Source organism: Nomascus leucogenys, chromosome 9 (genome assembly GCF_006542625.1).
Source record: "Nomascus leucogenys isolate Asia chromosome 9, Asia_NLE_v1, whole genome shotgun sequence".
Classification (NCBI taxonomy): domain Eukaryota; kingdom Metazoa; phylum Chordata; class Mammalia; order Primates; family Hylobatidae; genus Nomascus; species Nomascus leucogenys.
The window spans coordinates 90,212,775-90,235,297 of record NC_044389.1 but is presented as its reverse complement, the minus strand read 5'-3'; the positions used below and the strand labels follow the sequence as shown (position 1 = coordinate 90,235,297).

Below are 22,523 nucleotides of genomic sequence, written 5' to 3'. Positions count from 1 at the left end.
AGGCCCATGTGGCCCATCTCCTCTCAACTCATGCTGAGTTTCCACAGGGAATATCAGACACCTGGGTGGTGATGCAGTCCTCTAAGGAACTTCACTCCATGGGGAAATTTTAAAAGAATTACCCTTGTTTCTAAGGACCATGCTTACATTCTATTGTGGACATCTGTCTTTGGAGGCCTATTTTCTTTTTACATTAACTTGGTATCTGGTAAAACAAAATTTTGTGTAGCAATTAAATAAAAACCAAAAAAACCAGACATGACACTTTCTCAGTTAAAATAGTTTAATAAAAGCAACAAAACTGTGCTAAAGATGAGAATCAAAAATGAGATATTAGGTAGACTTATAAAACAAAGTACAGTTATTTTTTGATTTCAAATAAACCATGATGTGCAAAATTGTAAAATGCCAATATGTCTGAGAAAAGCATTAATAGTCCTTTTAGCAATTTATATATAAAGATGTTTTTAAAGTGCCACAGCTTAAGGCATTATATTTTAAAGTTTAATAAACATCTAATTTCAACATCTCTCCAAGAACAGACTTCTTCTCAATAAGCTATTAACTATTTGGTTAGGAATATTGAAAATGCATGTATGATTTAAGGAGTAATACACTTGTTAATGCTGAGTTATTAGTGCAATTCAAAAGCATATGAATTCCATATCAAGAACAAACTGTCCCGCCCAAGGTACAGTGTAATCCACACTGTATCATCTCGTCTAAAAAGCTATACAGCAGCTACTCCATCCACTCAGTTCCTCTGCAGTTAGGCTATTAGCTTTTCTTTTTCAAGAAGCAAAAATTCCTAAGACACCTAAATATTAGCCTGTATGTCATTTATCTATACTGAAAGTGCTTAGTAGTATTTCTAAAAAGGAAAAGAGCAGTATGGTAGATAAAGAATGTAGAGTCAAAAATCAATCAATTATTTTAAAATATTTTTTCTTCTTCCTCTGATTATGTTTTGATTAAGCAGATATTATTTTCATTTTTTGAGCTTGCAAAAGTCTGCCTAGGAATGTGCTAAATCAAAGGAAAAATCTAGCCTCATGTTCACAATTGCCCTGGAATGCCATTCCCAGACTGAGATCTAACTACACAGAGTATGGCTAATGGCAGAAGTCAGAGGTTAGGGAGATCTGGTGTCTCTATTTATCTGGAAAACAGAGCAAAGAAGGGTGACCAGTTATAGGAGGCCAGTCAAACAGAAGTGTTTTAAGTTCAGAATTTCATCTTTTGTTTAATTCTCAAAGTAACAGCCACTCTGGATCTTTTCTTGCCCTCTTCTCTATCAGTAGGAACAGCAGTAGCTGCTTCTCTCCTTTAGGAAAGTGAATGAGAGGTCCCTGGATATGGCCTAGTCTCCAGGTGGTGGAAGCTTACATTCTGTTACATATAAACAGCTAAGGCATCGTTCTAAGTTTGTTTAAAATGGTTGTTTTAAATGATAAACACAAAAGTCCAGTGATTTTTTTAAAAACTGGCTTTAATGGACATTAACAAATAACACACTGATTTATCACCTTTAAGCAACAAAAATATGACTTGTAAATATTCAAATAAGGTAGGATTTTTCTCTTAAGTACACTTCTTAAAAGTCATTCACAAGACGACTGGGCATCCACTAAGACCAAGGCACTGTGAGGGAGGCAATCAGCACAACATCCTCACCTCAAGGAGCTCAGCCTGGGATGAGGACGGACACACGCAACTCCAGCATGAGGCCAAGGGGAGCCTGTTATGGGATCAAGTGGTGGCAGAATCGAGAAGTGGTTCTGAAAGTGTTCTTTAGTCACAGAGACCAGTAGGCTTGAAACCCAGTGATGTTACTTTTTAACTTTGTGCCTTACCTTCTATAAGCCTCAGCTTCATCCACTACAGTATGCCACCCTCTTAATAGAATTTCTGTAAGAATTACAGAAACATACAAGTAAAGGATTAAGTATAGAGCCAGCATGAGGAAAGGTTCAGGAGTATGGTTGCTCATATGACTGCTATGCTTACTTCTGTACATGGAGCACTGTGGGAGAATAAAAGAAAGGGGTGGTCATTCTTTGGAGCATGTTCTCACTGGGGGATATCCTGGCATCTTGAGCAGGACAATTCTTCACTGTATAGGATTACCTTGACATTTAGCATCCTGGTCCCATGGCAGCAGAAGGCCAGTAGCACCCCCATCATTATGATAACCAAGAAACATACCCACACATTTCCAAACTCCCTCTGTAGGGGTTACCAACCCTGCTGAAAACTGCTCTTCCAGAGGGACCATCTACATTTAGAAACAATTTAGTTCTCTTAATAAAGTGAATTCTTTGAGAGTATATTCAAGGATCAGATACATTGGGCCTGGTGGCAGGGAGGCTAGGACAGGAATGTTCAGTATAGTTTGAAAGCAGAATCCTTTCCTGATGAGTCCCAGTATCAAAATCCCCATGCTCACCATTCAGGCCTTAAGTAAGAAGGTAGAGCTGCATCTTTGCGAATAACTCAGTAGAAAGGAATTCTGCCATGAAGCTACTAAAGAGGTAGCAAGGCTCACTGTTCCTTTAGTTGTAGTAGAAGGTAGACATATAAATTTAGATAATAATCCTACAAGGGATTTTTTAAAATTATAATTTCTTTTTTCTTCAATATACACGACAGAGTCCACTTCATCCCACATCTACAAAAAGTAAAAACTAATATCAAAAACAAAAAGATAGTAACAGAACAAGCCCAAAGAAGCTGGCATAGAATCTGTGCTGAGAAAAGTTCTCCCCCAGTATAACCTAAATCCACACCCTTCTCTGACAAAGCATTCCAGGCTGAACACCACTTTCATGTTGTCACAGGTCTTTAAAAGCCAGCTGATAGATCTTCTTCTCCTGAAGTTCTTCTCCAGAACTTAACAGCATTTTAGAGATATCAGAAAAGATGTAAGGCATTTGACCATCATTAGTGCTGAGAGGTAGAGAGAAGCCAAGTTTTATTACTCTCATTTTACATATGGGATGTCTGAGGCACTAAGAAATGAGAAGATCGGCCCATTGGTGGAAGCCACTGCAAGTAAAATCTAGATATCCCGTTTCCTAGGTACTTTGGTTTCTATCCCCCAAATCACAGACCTGCATTACTAAAATGGCTGAAGTATCCTGCTGAGGAATCCTCCAAGATGAAACCTCCCAGTGTGCTCTACCCTCCTTCTGACCTCTCTGAGCCCAACTTGGATCCACTGAGTTGCTGGATTCACTGTCCCTTGCAGTAGGAAGAATCTGCTTAGAAGGATATGTATTTATGTATCTTTTTACCATCTCTTCCTGGAGATGCTCTTCATCTCCTTGAAATAGTTATATTAAATGGATGTGGGGCTAAAGTTAGACCAAATCTTCCAGTCAGGAGGGGCTTCTTAGAATCCTTAGGTAAAGCAAATGTGAAACTCTGCATTAGGCTCACAAACATTAGGAATAATTCCATCTTTGCCAGTTGTTCTCCCATACACACCCGCTTCCCTAAAAATGAGATCAGAAAAAAATGAAGGATTATAATACCATCCCTTCTCCTATTTCAAAAAGTACAAATTTATATGAAATATCTAAATTGAGTATTCTAAATGCAGATGGAGTTTTTAAGTCAAATTGCCATATATACAACGTAGCCTCCCACAGCATATGCTGATCAGAATTTTTACATATCAAATCCACATTTTAACTCTTACTCATAAAAACCTATCCTCATTCCAGACAGGAACTAGAGACAGATCCAATGTGGCAGTTATCCTGTCTCTTCTGTGCCTACTTACCTCTTTCCTTCACTTTTACCTGGAAGATTAAGGCAAAAAAATTCAGATAAGAATCCCTAGAGCCTCCCTTTTTCCATAGAAAGAATCCTATGTTTCTAATCTAGGAACCTAAAAGAGGAACTGTTGAGATTAGAGAACCCATCCTCTCACCCACCAGACCAGATCAGAAATTGCTCTTAACTTCAGTAGCTCCCTGGGACCCCCCAAAATTACCTGATCAGCTATGAAAGTAAAATTTCTAGTCATATTTAGAGATTTAAAACCAACTGCTGTATTAAAATCTGGAACGAACATAGTGGAGATGCCTTATCTAAATTATTGATCCCTTCTCTTATATTAGCTTGCCAAGAAAGAAACATTTTTAAAACAACATGAAATAATAAAATATTATTTTAGTTCTACTTCTTTTAAAAATTATGCAGTTTAAAAAAGTGTAACTGACCTATCCCAAAAGGAATAAAGGTTTCTTTTTTAATTAGTTGTCCTTGGTCATCCAGAAATCGATTAGGGTAGAAATCCTCCGGTTTCTCCCAAATGGCTGGGTCTCTATGTACTGACCACAGGTTGGGTAAGATCAATGTGCCTTTAGGAATGGTATACCCTTGGAGCACTAAAACAAAACATATGGGTGTTATTCAGTATGCTTTTACTAGTAGTTCTCCCTGAACATCATTATCTGAAAAAAAAAAAATATAGTTATATACCTAGCACTTTAATTGGCTGAGACCAAACTGTGAGGTACTTGAGGGCAGGGATAAGATCTTATCAACTGGCACCCCTCTCCCCGCACCATCCCAGGACCCACCTGAGACACGGAGCAGGCAGTGCTCCAATGAATGCTGAATTAATAAATAAAACCATAAAAACATTACAATGAAGAGAAAACACTAAAACAGAAACAATAGGGCATTTCAAGTAAACTTTCCCTAAAAATTAAAATTCCCAATATGTATAAAACTTAGTTTACAGGGTCATTTATGTCCATACAAGGTATGGTAAACTAAGGAGGTAAACTAAGATAAAGACATATACAGGGAAGCCAACCCTGGCTCTTACCAGCTGACAAGTCAATATGCGCTTTAAACAATGCCCAAAAGATACTATAAACAGTCTATCTAACTTGTACCAAAAAAAAAAAAAAAAAACTGTTAAGTGATCTGATGTCATGTATAAGCAACGGCATGCTATAACTGTCTTAAAACTAGATCAAGCCCATTATACTATGGGCTGACTCCAGAGGTAAATTCCTTGTTAATAGGGATGTTTAAAGAGAGTCTGGACATGACCAAATAGAGTTCACTGTAGGTGACAGGCTGAAACAGGTGACTTTAGAATAAGATGGGCTCTTCTAATTATTATTATTATTATTATTATTATTATTTTGAGACAGGCTGTCTCACTCTGTCACCCAGGCTGAAGTGCAGAAGTGCAGTGGCGCAATCTTGGCTCACTGCAACCTCTGCCTCCCGGGTTCAAGTGATTCTTCTCCTGCCTCAGCCTCCTGAGTAGCTGGGACTACAGGAGTGTGCCACCATGCCTGGCTAATTTTTGTATTTTTAGTAGAGATGGGTTTTTGCCATGTTGGCTAGGCTGGTCTCGAACTCCTGGTCTCAAGTGATGCACACTCCTGGGCCTCCCAAAGTGCTGGGACTACAGGTGTGAGCCACCGCACCCGGCCCTTTTTTTTTTTTTTTTTTTTTTTTGAGACAGAGTCTTGCTCCGTCACCCAGGCTAGAGTGCAGTGGCGCAATCTCAGCTCACTGCAACCTCCCAGTTCCAAGCGATTCTCCTGCCTCAGCCTCCTGAGTAGCTGGGACTACAGTTGTGCACCACCATGCCTGGCTAATTTCTGTATTTTTAGTAGGGATGGGGTTTCACCATCTTGTCCAGGCTGGTCTCGAACTCATGACCTCAAGTGATCCACCTGCCTCGGCCTCCCAAAATTCTGGGATTACAGGTGTGGGCCAACACACCCGGCCTTCTAATTATTTAATATTTTTGCTTCAGCTGCAGAATTTTAAAAGTTGAAGTAAGATAATTTTCAGGCAAAATCCTTAATCCACATTTAGACGAGCTCTTCTGACCTCCATGAAAAGGAGGGAGAGGTGTCAATTCTGGAGCTTTTTCTGCCAACATAGCCAATTTAAATTTCGACATTATTTGTTTTGTCAGTATAAGTGTGTATGCTCTGAAGGCTACAGAGCTACTAGTAAAACTAAGCAGTGGTAGAATTCTAGTACAACCAGTGATGCACAGTGGAGGGCTGAACATTTCCTAGACATTTTATTACCTATGACACAATGCTAAATCTTCAGAAGGATCAAGCTAGACAACAGTCACCACACCCCTCATCTCAACTACCCTGGATTAGAGGGCCCTGCTTCTGTCAAGGGCATTCAAAGAGGAAGACCCTGGACTTGCCTGTGTTCTCTGAGGTCATATGAGGAATGGCAAGCGGCACCACCACAGTTAGCCTCTGCACTTCCATGATGGTGGCTTCTGTGTAGGGCATCTGGGCCTTGTCTGTGAGGGAAGGAGCTCGGTTGGTACCAATGACTCTTTCAATTTCTTCATGAACCTTTTCTATGTGAAAAGGGAAGAATAAACCAGAAGATAAGCATGGGAGAGAGTTGAATGTGCCCTCCTCTGCATACTTTCCATCACCACTAATATATGACTGGTCAGTTGGCAGTTCAGGCCTGACTCTGCCTCAGTGAAGTTGAAGCATTGGTCGGACATTTCAGGTAGAGACAGCTAGCCCCAGGGTGCCTGTGCCACTCTGTGATTTAGAAGTGGGATAGTGTAACAGATAGAGGTGCCAAAGAGAAAACACTCTGGATTCAGGGGCATCCTAAGTCATACTCTCATATGAACATGGGATTGACACTCTAAGTAGACTGTGACAACATGTGATAGCCTAAAGTGGCCCCCAATATTCCCCATTCTTGTGGTTTATATCCTTGTGCAGTCCCCTCCTACTCTACCAAGTTGGTCCGTGTGACCAAGAGAATAAGGGTGAAGTGACGGCATGTCACTTCTGAGATCAGAGTGGCTCCTCATCTTTGCCACTCTCTCTCTCTCTCAGGTTGCTCGCTTTTGGGGAAGGAAGCCACCAAGTGAAGTGGCCTTATGGAAGGGTCACAGTGGTAAGGAACTTGGCTAATGAGTATGGATAGCCACCCTGGACCTGGATTCTTTGGTCTCATTCAAGTCTGCAGCCCCAGCCAACATCTTAACTCTAACTTCATGAGAAACCCTAAACTGGAAGTCATTCCTGGATTCCTGACCCTCAGAAACTGGGAGATAATACATGGTGGTGGTTTTTGTAAAGCTAGTAAATTTGGGGGTAGTTTGCTACCCAGCAATAATTAACTAATACAGGTAGGTATAATCACATCTATAGTAGGCAGAATATGGGCCCATACAAGATGTACACACCCTAATCCTCTGGAGTCTGTAAACATAATACCTTACATGGCAAAAGGGACTAAACTGATGTAATTAACCTAAGGACACAGAAATGGGAAGATTATCCTGGGTCACCTGGGTGTGCCCAATCTAAGAACATCGTTTTTAAGTCAGATAACCTTTCCCGGTTGAGTTCAGAGTCAGAGGAAGATGTGACTATGAACAAATGGTTACAGAGATGCAACACTGCTGCCTTCAAAGACAGAAGAAGGAAGCCATGAGCTGTAGAAGCCAGAAACAGCAAGGAAACTTATTCTTCTTTAGACCCTCCAGAAAGGAATGCAGCCCTGTCAATATCCTGATTTTCAGTCCAATGAGACATATATCAGACTTACAATGTATAGAACTCTAAGAAACTTGTGTTGTTTTAAGCCACTGGGTTTGTGGTAATTTGTTATAACAGCAACAGAAACTAATAATACACCATCCTCCCTGTATTCTTCTACTCTGAACTGCCACGGACTTTCAGTATCTATTGGGACTAGGTGGTAGAACTAGCTGTGTGACCTTGTGAAAGTCACACAACTATGCCGGGCGTGGTGGCTCACGCCTGTAATCCCAGCACTTTGGGAGGCCAAGGCAGGCAGATCACAAGGTCAGGAGATCGAGACCATCCTGGCTAACACGGTGAAACCCCGTCTCTACTAAAAATACAAAAAAAAAAATTAGCCAGGCGAGGTGGCGGGTGCCTGTAGTCCCAGCTACTCAGGAGGCTGAGGCAGGAGAATGGCGTGAACCCCGGGGGGCGGAGCCTGCAGCGAGCGGAGATCGCACCACTGCACTCCAGCCTGGGCGATGGCGAGACTCTGTCTCAAAAAAAAAAAAAAAAAAAAAAAAAAAAAGCACACACCTTCTCTGAGTCTCTGTTCTCCAATTTCAAAAAAAAAAAGGTGTTCAGATCAGCATTATGATTCCCTTCAGCTCTAGAATGTTCTTTTCTAAAGGTCGTTCATGATCATAGATTTCACACAGAATCAGACACGTAGAGATTTAAGCAGGGGTAAGTAAGTTATGACCTCAGTCCTACTGTCTAGAAACTTGGGTTTCACTGTTAACATCTTACCAACTCCCTATGAGTTGCAAGAATTTGTTTGCCAGCCTGAAGACATTGCTCAGTGTTAGAAGCCACCAGATCACTGAGGTTGCTAATCCTGATTTAAATTACCTGGTTTTGCCATGAACAAAGGAAACACCTATTAATTACCTTGTACATCGGGGTTCAGCGACATATACAGCAGGCACCAAAGCAAAGAGTTAGTTGTGGTATCAGTCCCAGCAATAAAGAGATCCCCAATGATATAAAATAAGTACTCTTCATCAAAACTGCTGTTACTATTATTTTTCCTCTCCTCTTCCATGTGGAGAAGGTACATGTCTATGAAGTCCTGAGGGTTCTCTCTATCCAGAGACTCTCGATGGTCTTTGATGATTTTTTTAAGGAAACTGGTTATATCCTTTTCAATTTGTCTTAATTCCTTAAATGGTCCAAAGGGAAGGTAATAAAGCCAAGGGCATATGTTGACCAGGAGGACTTGACTGTTCAGACAGATTTCTAGCCCTCGTGACATAAAACCAAGCATTTTCTTGAACTCACTATTGGTGTAATCAAAGCGCTGGCCAAAGCACAAGGAGCAAATGATGTTAGAGACGGCATTGCTGATGATGGAGAAAGGGCAGAAGGGGTCTTCTTCTCCGTGCTTTTGCATTTCTGCTTTCACATATTTGAACTCCTCAATAATCTTGGGCTCCAAGCTAAGTTTTCCCAACCCAAAATGACGAAGAGTTGAATGAGAGAACTTTCTTTGTTGTCTCCAGATGGGACCATAATGTGCAAACACAACCCCTGCAAAGCAACACCAAGAAAGGAAGATGAGAAACAGCATTCCTGGTAACACTGAACAGACCTACCATGGAGTGCATTCTGTATTTTTCAAGTCACTTATGGAAAACTCCTCATATATATACAAAGACCACTAGTCAAGAAGAATGATTGGTAAAATTTAGTTATCAAGACAGTATGTGTTTCTAATAATAACAAAAATCATATCTAAGGAGAATTTGCTCTAAAGCTTATTATTATAGATAGTAACTCCTGGTGAAATGAAAAGCAATGAGTTTCATTTTCAAAGTTATTGTGCATTTCAAAGTATTATATTTCATAAGAGTGAATCCAGGCTTAGAAAATTTCTCAGGTGGCCAGGTACAGTGACTCATGCCTATAATCCCAGAGCTTTGGGAAGCTGAGGTGGGAGGACTGCTTGAAGCCAGGAGTTCCCGACCAGCTTGGGCAACAGAACAAGACCCCATCTCTATTAAAAAAAAAAAAAATTAGCCGGGTGTGGTGGCATGCATCTGTAAGCCCCAGGTACTCAAGAGGCTAAGGTTGGAGAATCACTTGAGCCCAGGAATTGGATGCTGCAGTCCACTATGATCATGCCACTGCATTCCAGCCTGGGTGACAGAGCAAGACCCTGCCTCTAAAAAAAGAAAAAAAAAGACAGAAAAATATTTCAGGCTATATATATCCCCATACTCTAAACACCTATATTCTGAACATTCTGAACTGAAGGATAATTATAGCAACAGATTGACATGAGGGCAGAGACCATATCTCATTGTGCTCACCATTAAAATCCAGCTTCCGGCATAGTGCTTGGTACATAGGAGAGGTTGTTAAATATTAGCTGACTGAATAGCCCAACTAGATTAGAACTATTGGACATCAAAATTTGGAATCTGATAACTGGCAGGTAATCTAAAATGTCTGTTGTTGGCAGCAGCCCTGATTTTAAAACATATGAACTTGTTAAGGTCATCCACAACTACATCCTATTTGATTTTCACTTATACATCCCACCATCAAACCCCGCAAAATTGCTCCCAGATGTTGTATCAAATTGTTCTCAAGTATTCCTTGTTTTCTGTCACCTTTTTCATCCTATTTTCCATGGTGTACTCTATCATTTTGGCTAGCTTCCTTCCTTCCCACATTATTTCTGAATTCTTACTATGTGCCAGGCATGGGGTGCAGTAGATACAGCTGCAAATGAAATAAAGACCCTGCTCTGTGGTTAAATTTTCTCATATTCTTTAATATCCCTATAAAATGTCTTTCAATGTAAACATCCATGCAGTCAAACGTATCAGACAATTTATCAGTTTCACTTTCCTCACTGGAATCTTCCAAATGTCTGCTCAAATCTGCAGTGGTTGCTCTGTAGGCCTTTGGTTCAGGTGCTATGACTTGTATTAGTTATCATTTGGGAATTTTCTTCTGTGTCAGAACCCATTTCCTGAATTATATTTCTTCCTCTTTGTTTTACTCCCTCATTTTGCTGAAGCACATCCTCTAGTAGCTTCTGAGAAAGGATGCATGGGAGGTGAATTTCTAAAGATTATGTGTGATATTTATTCTACCATTGGACTTCCTCAGAATTTTAAAGACATTGCTAAGACTGGACTGACTGATGAGTCATAAGATATGTACATATTCAGTATGACTAGACATTGTAGATTACTTTCTGAAGTGGAGAGTACCCTGAAAGTGTGTTCACAGAAGTGTTTAAATGTTCTCATTTGTTCAGAATAGTTGCCATCACTTGATACTTGTCAGTGTTTTAGTTTTGTCAATCAGAGGGCTGGAACATATCTCATCTGGTTTTATTTGCATTTCTCTGATTGTTACCAGTGGGTCAGAGCAGCTTTTTATATGGTTATTGGCCAGATTTCCTATTCTGTAATTTTCATTTATCTACTGTGCAATTTTCTTTTTCTTATATATTTGAAATACATAGCAGATCTTTTATCATGTGATTTTTAAAGTTTCTAAATGATATTATTTGATAAGCACAAGTTTTAAATATAGTTGGATTTATCAATCCTTTGATTTGTGCTGCATATCTTATTTTAGAAATCTCCTCCTACAATGGGTTCATAAACACATTCTCTATTTTCTTGTAAAAATTTTAAATTTTGTTTTCACATTTGTTTCTATAATCTACCTGGAATTTATATTTGTATTAGGTATTCCTACCTATTGTGAGGTAGTAATCCAAACATTTTTTCCCTATGCAGACAACCTATTGTTCAAGCATGATTTGTCAAAGGGTCCCCACTCCACCTCACCCTTCACCACCAATCTGTAATGCTGTCTCTGATACACATTTCCTATATAGGGGTGGGCCAGTTTACAGGCTTTCTAGTTGGTTATATTGGTCTATGTGTTTATCACTGTGCTCAAAGCACATTGTCTTAATTACTGTTACTTTATAGTAAGATATAAATAGACTTTATAGTAATTTTTTATATCTAATAGGGAAGTCCCCCCTTCCCTACAAAACCTCGTTCTTTTTAAAAACTGTTTCAAAAACTTCAAAATCAGTTTCTCAAACTTATTTAGGGATTTTGGTTGGAACTGCATTTAATTTCTTTTTTTTTTTTTTTTTAACACAGAGGTCTGGGGGATCCACAGATTATAGGAGGCATTTGCTGAGGTGCAGGCAGTGGGTGGAGGAGCCTAATAGGTGGTGACTGGCAGCTAAGTTGTCTCCTGGGAGGGCCTGGGTTCACCCCCAGGCCCCATCCCCAGTCTGAGCCTGTTTGTCTCTGGATGTGGCCACCAAGACCCCAGGAGAGGCAGAATTTCTGCTGGCAGAACTTGGCTTAGACGCCCACTTTGTAGCATCTATGTCTCCATTCTCACGCAGATACACTTAATTTCTAGGTTAATTTGAAAACTGCCTTCTTTATGATGATTGAACTTGTAATCTAAGAATGAATCTAAACTTGCTTGTTTTTAAATTTCTTTAAAAAATTGCTGGATTTTGTTTCCTAAGTTTTTTAAAAATAGTATATTCACGAATGACAATGGCTTATAAGTTTCCTTTCTCATGCTGTATTTGTCTTGAATATACTGGCCTCCTAAAACAAGTCAGGGTGTAGTCTTTGTCTCTGAAAGAATTTGTCTAAAATTGGAACATGTTTCTCTTTTCCTTTAGGTTTATTCACTTCTTTTTATAATACATAATGTTGGCCATCTGACTCATTAATTTTCAGACCTCTATCTTAATAAATAATTTAAAGCTCTACATTTGCCTCTGTCTGGGTACTACTCTAGCTGCAGTTCACAAGTTTTGTTTCCGTGTATTTTCATTATTTGGTTTTAAGTAAAAAAAAAAAAAAAGTTTCTATTTTGAGTCTTCTTTGCTACCTTACCTGGTTTATCTTATGCTGATATTTGACATTTGACACTTGCTTGCTTTTTTACCCTACTATGTGGCCAATGAAATTTCTAAATAAAGTTGAGAAGAATGTCTGTCCAAGTAATTTTGAGGAATGTCCTCTCTATATGTCCAATAGAGAAAGCCTGATAACGGTCAAAGCCAAATTTTCTGTATCCTTAACAAATTTTTAACTGCTTGATCTCTCAACCAAATACTTATATTAAGCTATTTTGTTATAGCTATATCAGTTTCTCTTTACAGTTCTGTAAGTTTTTGCTAAAGGTAGATAAATATCAATGTAGCTATACAGATTTATATTTATATATATATATATATGCTGTTAAATACAGATATATATTAGATGACATTGTTAGGTACATTCAAGCTTAGAATTCTATCTTCCTGTTTTTTAAATTTTTAAAAAGTGGATCCATTTATCATGAATGCCCTCCTTTTTCTTAACAATAAAGTATCACTTAGAGTACCTTTTGTCAAAAAAGAACCAGCTTTTCTTTTTAAAGTATTTTCTTAGTATTGTAAAACCTTTTCATTTTGAACTTTTCTGTACCCTTATGTTGGGGGAATGTCTCTTTTTTGGGGAAGATAGATTATGTCTCTTAAAACAACATATAATTGGATATTAAAAAAATCCATTCTGGCAAGCTGTCCTTTAGCCAGTAAGTTTAGTCCTCTTACATTTATTCTAATACTAATTTCTAACATACTATTTTGAGATTTGTTTATCTGCTTTGTTCATTCTTTTCCCCCTTCCTTCTCATCTTCCTTTAGGTTGAGACAAACAGGGTAAATGTTCACTCTTACATTTTTAACATGCTTACTTAAAGTCTAGTTGAGTGGTTGGCAAACTACAGCCCAAAGGCCAAATCCAGCCTGCCGCCTTTGTACAGCCGGAGAGCCAAGACTAGCTTTTACATTTATAAATGGTTGAAAAAATTCAACCTTGTTTTCTTTTGTTGTTGGTCAGGGTTGTTGAGTGTTCTTTGTCAAACTTTCACCCAGCTGAAGCATCTCAAGAGTTCTGTTTTTGTCTAGAAGCAACTTTTAATTTTGCCAGGCCATATCTCTTCCCTACCCCCCATCCCCCAGCCAAGGCTCTCCAGAGCATCTACCTATATTTTCTGCAGGGGTGGGGGCAGTGATAAGGACCTGATCTTATTTTATGTGCATTTCAAACTATCCTTGTTCTCAGTCTACTGGCTCATTTCTGTCACTGGTACCTCCAATTTCTAACCCGTTTTGAGATTCTGCATGGTAAACTAGGGGAGTAGTTCTCATTCTGTCCTCTCATACTCCACTGGCATTCCCCTCTGTAGATGCTTAGGTGTAGTCGTCCTCCACTCTATTAAGTCATTTGCCAATCGTATAGCCACTTTGTCTTCAGATGTCGTGGTGCAGAAATGTAGATGTGTCATTTCATTTCAATGTGGATAGAGTATGTGCTTCTGTTCAACATTCCTCTGGTATGGTATGTGATTGTTGAGACAAAGAAGGAATGGAAATGTCTTACCCACTCCTGAAACCAGAACTCTTCTTTTGTGTAATAAAGGCCCATAAACTATTTCCTAGGGTACCAAAGTTTAATCATTCCTCCTGTCTTTAACCATGACCAAGTCTTCTGCTGCAGAGTATTCAGAGGCCAAGTGTTGGTGGGCCTCCTCTTCTCTTGGATAGATATGGTCTTCCAAACCAGCTTCAGGATTTGATACCAATCCCACCTACCCTCTCTCCTTATTTTTATTTATTTTTTTGAGACGGAGCCGCACTCTGTCACCCAGGCTGGAGTGCAGTGGCGCCATCTCGGCTCACTGCAACCTCCGCCTCCTGGGTTCAAGCGATTCTCTTGCCTCAGCCTCGAGTAGCTGGGACTACAGGCGCATGCCACCACGCCCGGCTAATTTTTGTATTTTTAGCAGAGATGGGGCTTCACCATGTTGGCCAGGCCGGTCTTGAACTTCTGACCTCAGGTGATCCACCCGCCTCGGCCTCCCAAAGTGCTGGGTTAACAGGCATGAGCCACTGTGCCTGGCCCTCTCCTTATTTAATATATCACATATAACATCTCTGCTTTGTCCTATTTATCAAAAAACATTATTTTTCCTTTGTTAGGTCCTTGATCTTATCATCTAACCATTTTTAAACTACATATTTGTATTTTAGAAATATTTGGTCTAGCAAAATGGCTCCGAAGCAAAAATCAGGACTCTTTTGCTTCAGAATAACAAAAATATACCCTCAAGCTAGTTCATCGAACAGGCCAGTTAGGCTATGGAATGAAAAAACAGGAAGGAAAGGGTATTGCCACCTCAGGGAATACTGTCACAGAACTCTTTCTCCCTGTACCTATTTTTCCCTCCTCTCTCTCTCTGACTTCATTCTTTCCAACTGCAAACCAGCTTTTCAATGAAACATGAGCTATCCTGAGATGCCTGTTTTCCCAGTTTCACCACCAAAAGGAAAAGCCCTCTATTTTCTAGATTCAACCTGAGAAATTCTGGGGAAGGATTCAAATGCTTCAGTAAGGTGTACTGCGGTGATACCAACTTGAGATAACTTAAATTTATTTTCTGGCTTGAGGTTTCTAACTATGCCATGCTATTCTTATCCCAAAACTATGTGAGGATTGATGTATAGTTGTGAATTGTTGAGTTCTTTGCCTGGCCTACAGATTAACCAGTTACAAAAAGGTTAGAAATTCTGATCAGTCCACTTTTGGTCAGTATGTCCCTCAACTTACCACTGTGGCCAAGAAGGTGAGTTTATGTAAAGATATGGCACCTCCTGTTCAACCACAGTTAAGGGTAAAAGGGACTGAGGTCAGAAAAAAAGAATTCCTCAGAAGAAGCGGGTATTCTTGTCCAAGGAACAGGTGCTAGGCAGTGGAAACATAAAAATCCAACTCAAACCAAATAAAGTATAGACTAATTTGACATTGATACATTCTCACAAACAGATACTATACAGCTCCTAAGAACTTTACAGGAGGATTTTTTTTTTTTTTTTTTTTTTTTGAGACAGAGTCTCGCTCTGTCGCCCAGGCTGGAGTGCAGTGGCGTAATCTCGGCTCACTGCAAGCTCCGCCTCCCGGGTTCACGCCATTCTCCTGTCTCAGCCTCTCCGAGTAGCTGGGACTACAGGCGCCCGCCACCACGCCCGGCTAATTTTTTGTATTTTTAGTAGAGACGGGGTTTCATCGTGGTCTCGATCTCCTGACCTCGTGATCCGCCCGCCTCGGCCTCCCAAAGTGCTGGGATTACACGCTTGAGCCACCGCGCCTGGCCTACAGGAGGATATTTTATTATATGAAAATATGTCCATAATACTTTAAGTGATAAAAAGCAATTTTTAAAATTATGAAAATTATTCCATTTTAAGGAGGCAAATATATTTCTAAAAATACATGTACATGGGCCAGGCGTGGTGGCTCACGCCTGTAATCCCAGCAGTTTGGGAGGCTGAGGTGGGCGGATCACGAGGTTAGGAAATCGAGACCATCCTGGCTAACAGGGTGAAACCCCCTCTCTAATAAAAATACAAAAAATTAGCCAGGCATGGTGCAGGTGCCTATAGTCCCAGCTACTCAGGAGTCTGAGGCAGGAGAATGGTGTGAACCTGGGAGGCGGAGCTTGCAGTGAGCTCAGATTGTGCAACTGTACTCCAGCCTGGGCTACAGAGCAAGACTCCATCTCAAAAAAAAAAAAAAAAAAATACATGTACATGTAGAAAAAAGACTGGAAGGTGATAATGAAAATGTTAATACGATCTCAATCTTCACCTACTGAACAGAGAGGATGTTGTACACTGATTACATTTACCCTTTCCTTCCATGGGATCATAGAAGTGTTCCTATTAGGGAGAATTCAGGCCGTCTCAATGTGAGTGCATAACTATTTCAAAATCATTTCAAATACCTATTTTACTGCATACTCAGTTAACTTGTTTCCCTCATTCATTTTCAAATTCCCCAGATGAACTTTCATTTCCTGTTTATCTTCATTTCCTAATTTCATTTTGCATCTTGTTCCCCTTTGAGGTATATATCAGACTGATCTATCCCATACTTTTAAAATTCTTCAAAATTTCTTTTTGCCTTCTATTTTTATGGCTTTGCAACTTGCTTTGACTCTTGCTCCAAGTCTCCAGTGATATTATCCGAGCCATATCAGGTTTTAAGAGTCAAATCAGTGTTTCTTTTTCTACTTTCATGACTAGTGTCCTACAAGCATTTGTGGTAGCATAGTTTGTAAGAGCAAAAAAATGCAAAATTTACCTAATTTTTATCAACAGTGAAATAGAGAATATGATACCATTTTGTTCATTCTGTTTAGTGGAATACTGCATAATATGGTTAAAACATAACACTTTTAAATAACAAAAGCTAGTTAGAGAAAGATACTTTAAGTATCCAACATTTGCAAGTTTTAGAAGAACATACCAAATAAAGCTATGTGTTATTTATAAATCTGAAGCAAATCTGAGCTGCAGATAATCAAGTTTATACTGTTCTTTAAGCTTTATATTTGAATATTTTAAAATAAAAATGTGATGTATACAAACCTTTTAGAAGAAACAGATCACATGTCTTACCCTGTTTTGTGTTGCTATAACAGAATACCACAGGCTGGGTAATTTATAAAGAACAGAGATTTATTTCTTACAGTTCTGAAGGCTGGGAAGTCCAAGAGGATAGCACTGGCATCTGGCAAGGGCCTTCATGCTGCATCATCCCATGGTGGAAGGCAGAAGAGTAAGAGAGGATGAAAGAGAGAGAGAGAGAAAGGGGGCCAAACTCATCCTTCTTATCAGAAACCCACTTCCACAATAACTAACCCACTCTGGTGATAACAGCACTAATCCATTGATGAGGGCAGAGCCGTCATGACCTAGTCATCTTTTAAGTTCCCATCTCTCGACATTGTTGCATTAGGGATTAAGTTTCTAATACATAAACATTTGGGGACACCTTCAAACCATATCAGCACACTTAGAGTGAAACACTCCTTTGATAGCCTTAGCTCTGATTTTGTAATTTTCTTTTCTTTTTGTGCTTAGGAAAAGAATCAATCAGAATGATGGACACAGCATCTTTATGGCCTATCTAGTTTACTGTAGTTTTTATGGGCTTAAGAAGAAGACCAACTTGTCTAATCATGAAATTTTGAAAAATTTAAACATAACAAATAAAATTCCTACATAAAAAATAAAATTCTGGAACTTTTCAGCAAATGTATTAAGTCAACTATTTCTAGCCTCTCTTTGCATTGCATTATGAAACATACCCTTCTCTGCTATTCTCACCAACTTCAGCAGCAAAGTTCTTTCAAAAAATAATAAATATTGAATAATGTTATTGGCCTTTAATTCCTAACATAATTTCTTTTCTCTTATGGCCTACACATCTTGTTTCTGGACAGTATCACATTTACTCCTTTGCTACTGGGCACAGTAGCCAAAGACGATTTGAGCTGTCCTGAAGTCTTGCTGAGCTGAGCATCTTGACTGTAGTCACAGTGGCCTCTCTTCTTCAGGCTGATAATGCTGTCCATTTCTTGATCTGGGAAGTCCACTCACAACTCATCTGCTCCTTCATCCTTTGATGGTCATCTTGAAATAAATTCACATCCTCCCTTTTTATTCTTCACTCTTGAAAAAGTTCTATTAAAAAAATCCTCTGCTAGCCACACTTTCTTATTCAGATGATCTGTTCTTTATTCCAAGTTAACTCCACAAGCATTTACTTCGTGCCATGTGGTTCTTCCCTTGTATTATCTTGTCAACACCTTCTCCAGCCACTGAAATTTCTCTCATTAATTCTTTTACAGCACATTCACCCAACAGATACCAGAGCAGCACTGCCTAAGAAAATCCTGTCTCTTGGGGGAATAAATACTTTAGCTGAGATACTACTGAAGCACCAAATTGCCCCCAGGCTCCCAGCCTTTTTCTAAATAGAGATTTAATAGTAAGCAGTTGTCCAACTAATGCTTAGAAATGACCTTGTTATAGATTCTCAACCAAACAATAGCCACCAAGAAGCACTCTGATAAACTGTTTTGTTAAGAATTGGAAACTACACTGTTGAGATCGCAAAGAAGAAAATCTAATTCCTACCTTAAGAAATCCAGAGCAAGAGACAGACACACAAAACAAATTACAATAAAATGTGATACATACATCAATAGATGCTTGTATGCACGAATTCATTCATCTTTTGGTTCTCTATTCTGTGCCAAGAAGTAGGGATACAGTGGTTAACAAAAGGAACAAAATATCTGCCCTAAAGAAACTCACATTCCATTGAGAGGTGGGAGTGGTCATAGGCTAAATACTTGCCAGTGTTTAATGAGAAAAATATGAATGAGATAAAATAAGAGGTGGTACTGGGCATTGACCAAAATAGCACTGAAAGGTGACAACTGGCCTGAGAGACCTGAGGGATGACAAGCAATCAGTCAAGTAAGAAGTTATTCCAGGCCCAAAGAAGACAAACATCGTACCTTGAGGCAGGCCCAGGCATGGCAGAAATCAGCTTAGTGTGTCTAGAGTAGGAAGGTCAGGTTGAAATGTACAAGTGAAGGGAGAGTTGAAAAAGAGAAAGGCAGCAGCCAGATCCTTCAGGCCATAGTAGGTCAAGTAAGGAGTGGGGAGGCAATTGGTTTCAGCCAGAGAGCTACAAGATTTGATTCATGGTTTATGTAAGAGATACTTCTGGCTGCTCTGTGGATGAAAATCTGGAGCAGAAGCAAGCAGGTCAGTTAAGAGGCTTCTAAAGTATCAGATTAGAAATGATGGTAGCTTTAGAAAAAATAAATAAATAAATGATGGTAGCTTGGATGAGGATGCTGGCAGTAGAGATGGAGAAAAGTAGATGGATGTAGCACACATATCTGCTGTAGGAGTCAATAAGACTTATGGATTGATTAGAAGGGACTGGGAAGGTCTTAAAATGAAACAATGTTATCATAGAAGTTCATCTCCTTCTGCAGGGTAGGGAAGCATCTCAGGGTACACATTCTCAAAGAGGTAACATTTAAGCCCAATCTTAAAAGCAAGTGTGAAAAAAAAAAAGTGTTGGTGAGGACGTGGAGAAATTGGGACCCCTGTGGGAATGTAAACTGGTGCAGTCACTGGAAAATGGTATGATGGTTCTTCAAAAAATTAAACCTAGAATTACCACATGATCAAGTAACTCCTAGGGACTCAGATATTTGCACCCTTCTATTTATAGCAGCATTATTCACAATAGCCCAAAGGTGGAGGCACAAGTGTCTATCAATGGATGAATGGGTAAACAAAATGTGGTATATACAGTCGACCCTCCACATTCATGGGTTCCACATCTGTGGGTTCCACCAACCGCAGATCAAAAAACCGCATCTGTACTGAACGTGTAGAATTTTTTTTCTTGTCATTCCTTAAACAATACAGTATAACAACTATTTACAAAGCATTTACATTGTAGTAGGTATTATAAATAATCTAGAGATGATTTAAAGTATCCAAGAGGATATGCATAGGCTATATGCAAATACTACACCATTTTATATCAGGGACTTGAACATCCTAGGGTTTTGTTATTTGCAGGAGGTCCTGGAAGGAATCCCCTACAGATAAGGAGGGATGATTCTACATATGATGGAATATTAGTCAGTCTTCAAAAGAAAATTTTCACATATGCCACAACATGGATGAACACTAAGATATTATCTAAGGATTTTAAATGAGTAGGGATAAAGATCATAATACTTTAAATGCCCCACTGAAAAACAAATGTCACAGTTCACACCTCATCCACTGCATGCCTTCGTAATACTGCTTCTACCTAAAATTCTCTTCTGAGCTCATGGCTGCCTGGAGAAAACCTACCTGCTTTTCTTTTCTTTTTTAAAAATTGTGGTGAAATACATATAAAATTTACCATCTTAACCATTTTTAAGTGCACACTTTAATGGCATTAGGTACTTTCACACTGTTGTGCAACCACTGCTACCATCCATCCACAGAATTTTTTTCATCTTGCAAAACTGAGACTTTCTGTCCCTATGAATTTCACTATGCTAGGAGCACCTCATATAAGTGGATCATACAATATTTGTCTTTTCCGTTTAAAATCCTGATGCAAAACTCTGGCTTCATCAGATTCTGAAAAGCCTAGATCTTTCTTTGCCATGTTATAGGGGCAGGAAATAGCATTCATTTATTTAATAGATACTTGAGCTCCTACTATGTTTCAGGCAGTAACGACTCTGTCCTCCTAGATGTCCGAACAGTGGTGAAGACTGACATCCAGGCCCAAAGTCATAAAGTTATGTAGCTTCAGTTTTGAAAAGTGTAGTGAAGGAAAAGTGCTTGGGCAAGGGACCTGGTTCTAACAAGGGAGCCTACCCTACTTGCAGAGGCTGTGAGAAAAGGCTTCCCCGAGGAAAAGGCATTTAACACCTGACTGATGGGTAGGAGTGACTCAGAAAAGAAGTTAGAGACCTAAGCCAGCCAGTAAGACAAAGGGTGACGGTAGAGACAGGTTAGATTGGACATTTTATTGCAGCAGATAACACGTTTTCCAACCCGCAAAAATGTCCAATTTAGACTCTCATACGCAGGAATCAGAGGCTATGAACCAAAGCCTGAGATTTGGTAATAGGCTTCTTCTGTGTTTTCTGGACTTTTTATCTTATTGGAAAATATCTTCTTAAATTCTTACATTCGAAACCCACAAGGTAAAAAGAATATCCTTCCCTCTTTCTAACATGGGGGCCAAAGTTTCTCTCCGAGGTCACAGCTGGTGGAAGGGAAGGCTACTTTTGGAAAGATGGAACCTGGCTTGCCACCTTGTCCTCCCGCCATCCCTATTACTCTCCCTCAATCTCCGGATGACTTTCTACTTCTCATCTTGGAGTATGAGCAAGTCACGCAGCCGTCACTACTTGATGGCATCTTAAAGGCATCATTAAGGAGAAGCGCCACAACCACCATCACCTGTTAGTTCAGGATGCAGGTGTGAGGCAGGCTGACGGCGCGGGCGGCCGGAAGGGGCACAGGAACTGCAGCCCCCGCGCACCTGGAGACTCATCCGCGGCATCCGCGTACCCACAGCCCACGACCCCCCGCTCACCCTTCTCCTTGGTCACGATGGAGATGAGCGGCACCCGCGGGCGGTCGCTGAAGATCTCGGCCTGCTGCACCAGCGCCTCGCGCACGCTGTGGAAGTCGCTGAGGACCACCACCAGGTAATGGCCGATAAAGAAGCTGAAGATGCTGCCGTACACGCGGGCTAGGTGAGCCAGGAGCACCTGCGGGCCCACGACCGAGGGATCAATCCCTGCGGCCCTGGTCCTGCTGCTCAGCCAACTCCGCCGCCGGAGGAAGGGAGGCAGCAGCACGTGACCGAAATTGCCCACCAGGGGCCAGGGCCTGGGCCCGGGTGGGATGCCCCGCGCCCGGCGCCTCCGCAGCCAGCTCCAGCCCAGAAGCGCTACGAGGCCGCACAGCAGCAGCGCGCCCCCGCTTGGGTCCAGCCGCAGCAGCCCCAGAGGCGCACGCAGGAGGCGCGCGGGCCAGGGCGGGTCCTCCGCCGGGGGCTGCGGCGGCCCCGGAGAGGACATGGTCGGGGCGCCGGCGGCCTCGGGTTCCCCTTGTTGCCGGGAGGAGAGGCGCACGCAGCTGCCTGCCCCGCGGCGCCAGTGTCCTGCTCTGCGCTGGAAGGTCGGGGGGCGGGCAGGGGGCGTAAGAGCGCGCCCGGATTGGCTGCGCCGCGCGCATTCTCCCCGCCGCCACCACTCAGCGACGCCTGGGCGGAACCTGGAGACGCGCCGGCAGCCTAGCGGAGGGGGTTGGCGGGCTAGGGGGCGCGGGACCTGAAGTTTGCCCCGAAGTCCCGTTACGTCCCTTTGCAGGGTGGGGCTTAGCGGTGACTGTCCCTGAAACTGGGATGCTGGCAACACAACCTTGCGCTCTGATTGGCTGTTGGTTTCCCTTGTGCCATTCGTTTGTCATTATCACTCGTTTGTCAGCTGACAAACGCATGGTTATGA

At 40.9% G+C, this 22,523-nt stretch overlaps 1 protein-coding gene and 1 long non-coding RNA gene across 5 annotated transcripts in view; one reads left to right on the top strand and one right to left on the bottom strand.

Annotated features, from left to right (window-relative positions):
- Positions 1-265: 265 nt before the first annotated feature.
- Positions 266-22,364, bottom strand: LOC100592267 (cytochrome P450 2U1). Of its 4 annotated transcripts, XR_004031745.1 has the most exons (6): positions 21,605-22,364; positions 8,457-9,095; positions 6,206-6,367; positions 4,227-4,394; positions 1,854-3,494; positions 266-1,738 (listed from the first exon to the last, which is right to left on the bottom strand). XR_004031745.1 is itself a non-coding variant. In XM_030819191.1 (5 exons), the coding sequence occupies exons 1-5, from the start codon at positions 22,092-22,094 to the stop codon at positions 3,316-3,318; spliced, it is 1,638 nt and encodes a 545-aa protein (XP_030675051.1). In that variant the 5' UTR covers positions 22,095-22,364; the 3' UTR covers positions 270-3,315. The 4 variants fall into 4 exon arrangements, 3 of the variants coding, with proteins under 3 accessions (XP_030675051.1, XP_030675053.1, XP_030675052.1); XM_030819191.1 differs by having other exon boundaries at positions 270-3,494; XM_030819192.1 differs by lacking the exon at positions 266-1,738 and having other exon boundaries at positions 3,416-3,803.
- Positions 21,619-22,523, top strand: part of LOC115836721 — a 65,078-nt gene continuing 64,173 nt past the window's right edge. Inside the window, exon 1 of the long non-coding RNA XR_004031746.1 lies at positions 21,619-21,767. This is a non-coding gene — a long non-coding RNA (uncharacterized LOC115836721). The remainder of the gene's footprint in view (positions 21,768-22,523) is intronic.

Bases quoted from the DNA above. Each gene is read 5' to 3' on its own strand.
- LOC100592267 (XM_030819191.1), bottom strand. From the start codon at position 22,094: ATGTCCTCTCCGGGGCCGCCGCAGCCCCCGGCGGAGGACCCGCCCTGG. The intron at 6,368-8,456 runs GTAATTAATAGG...CTTTTCACATAG, and splicing joins GCTGAACCCCGATGTACAAG to AAAAGGTTCATGAAGAAATT. The intron at 4,395-6,205 runs GCAAGTCCAGGG...GTTTTGTTTTAG, and splicing joins TATGACCTCAGAGAACACAG to TGCTCCAAGGGTATACCATT.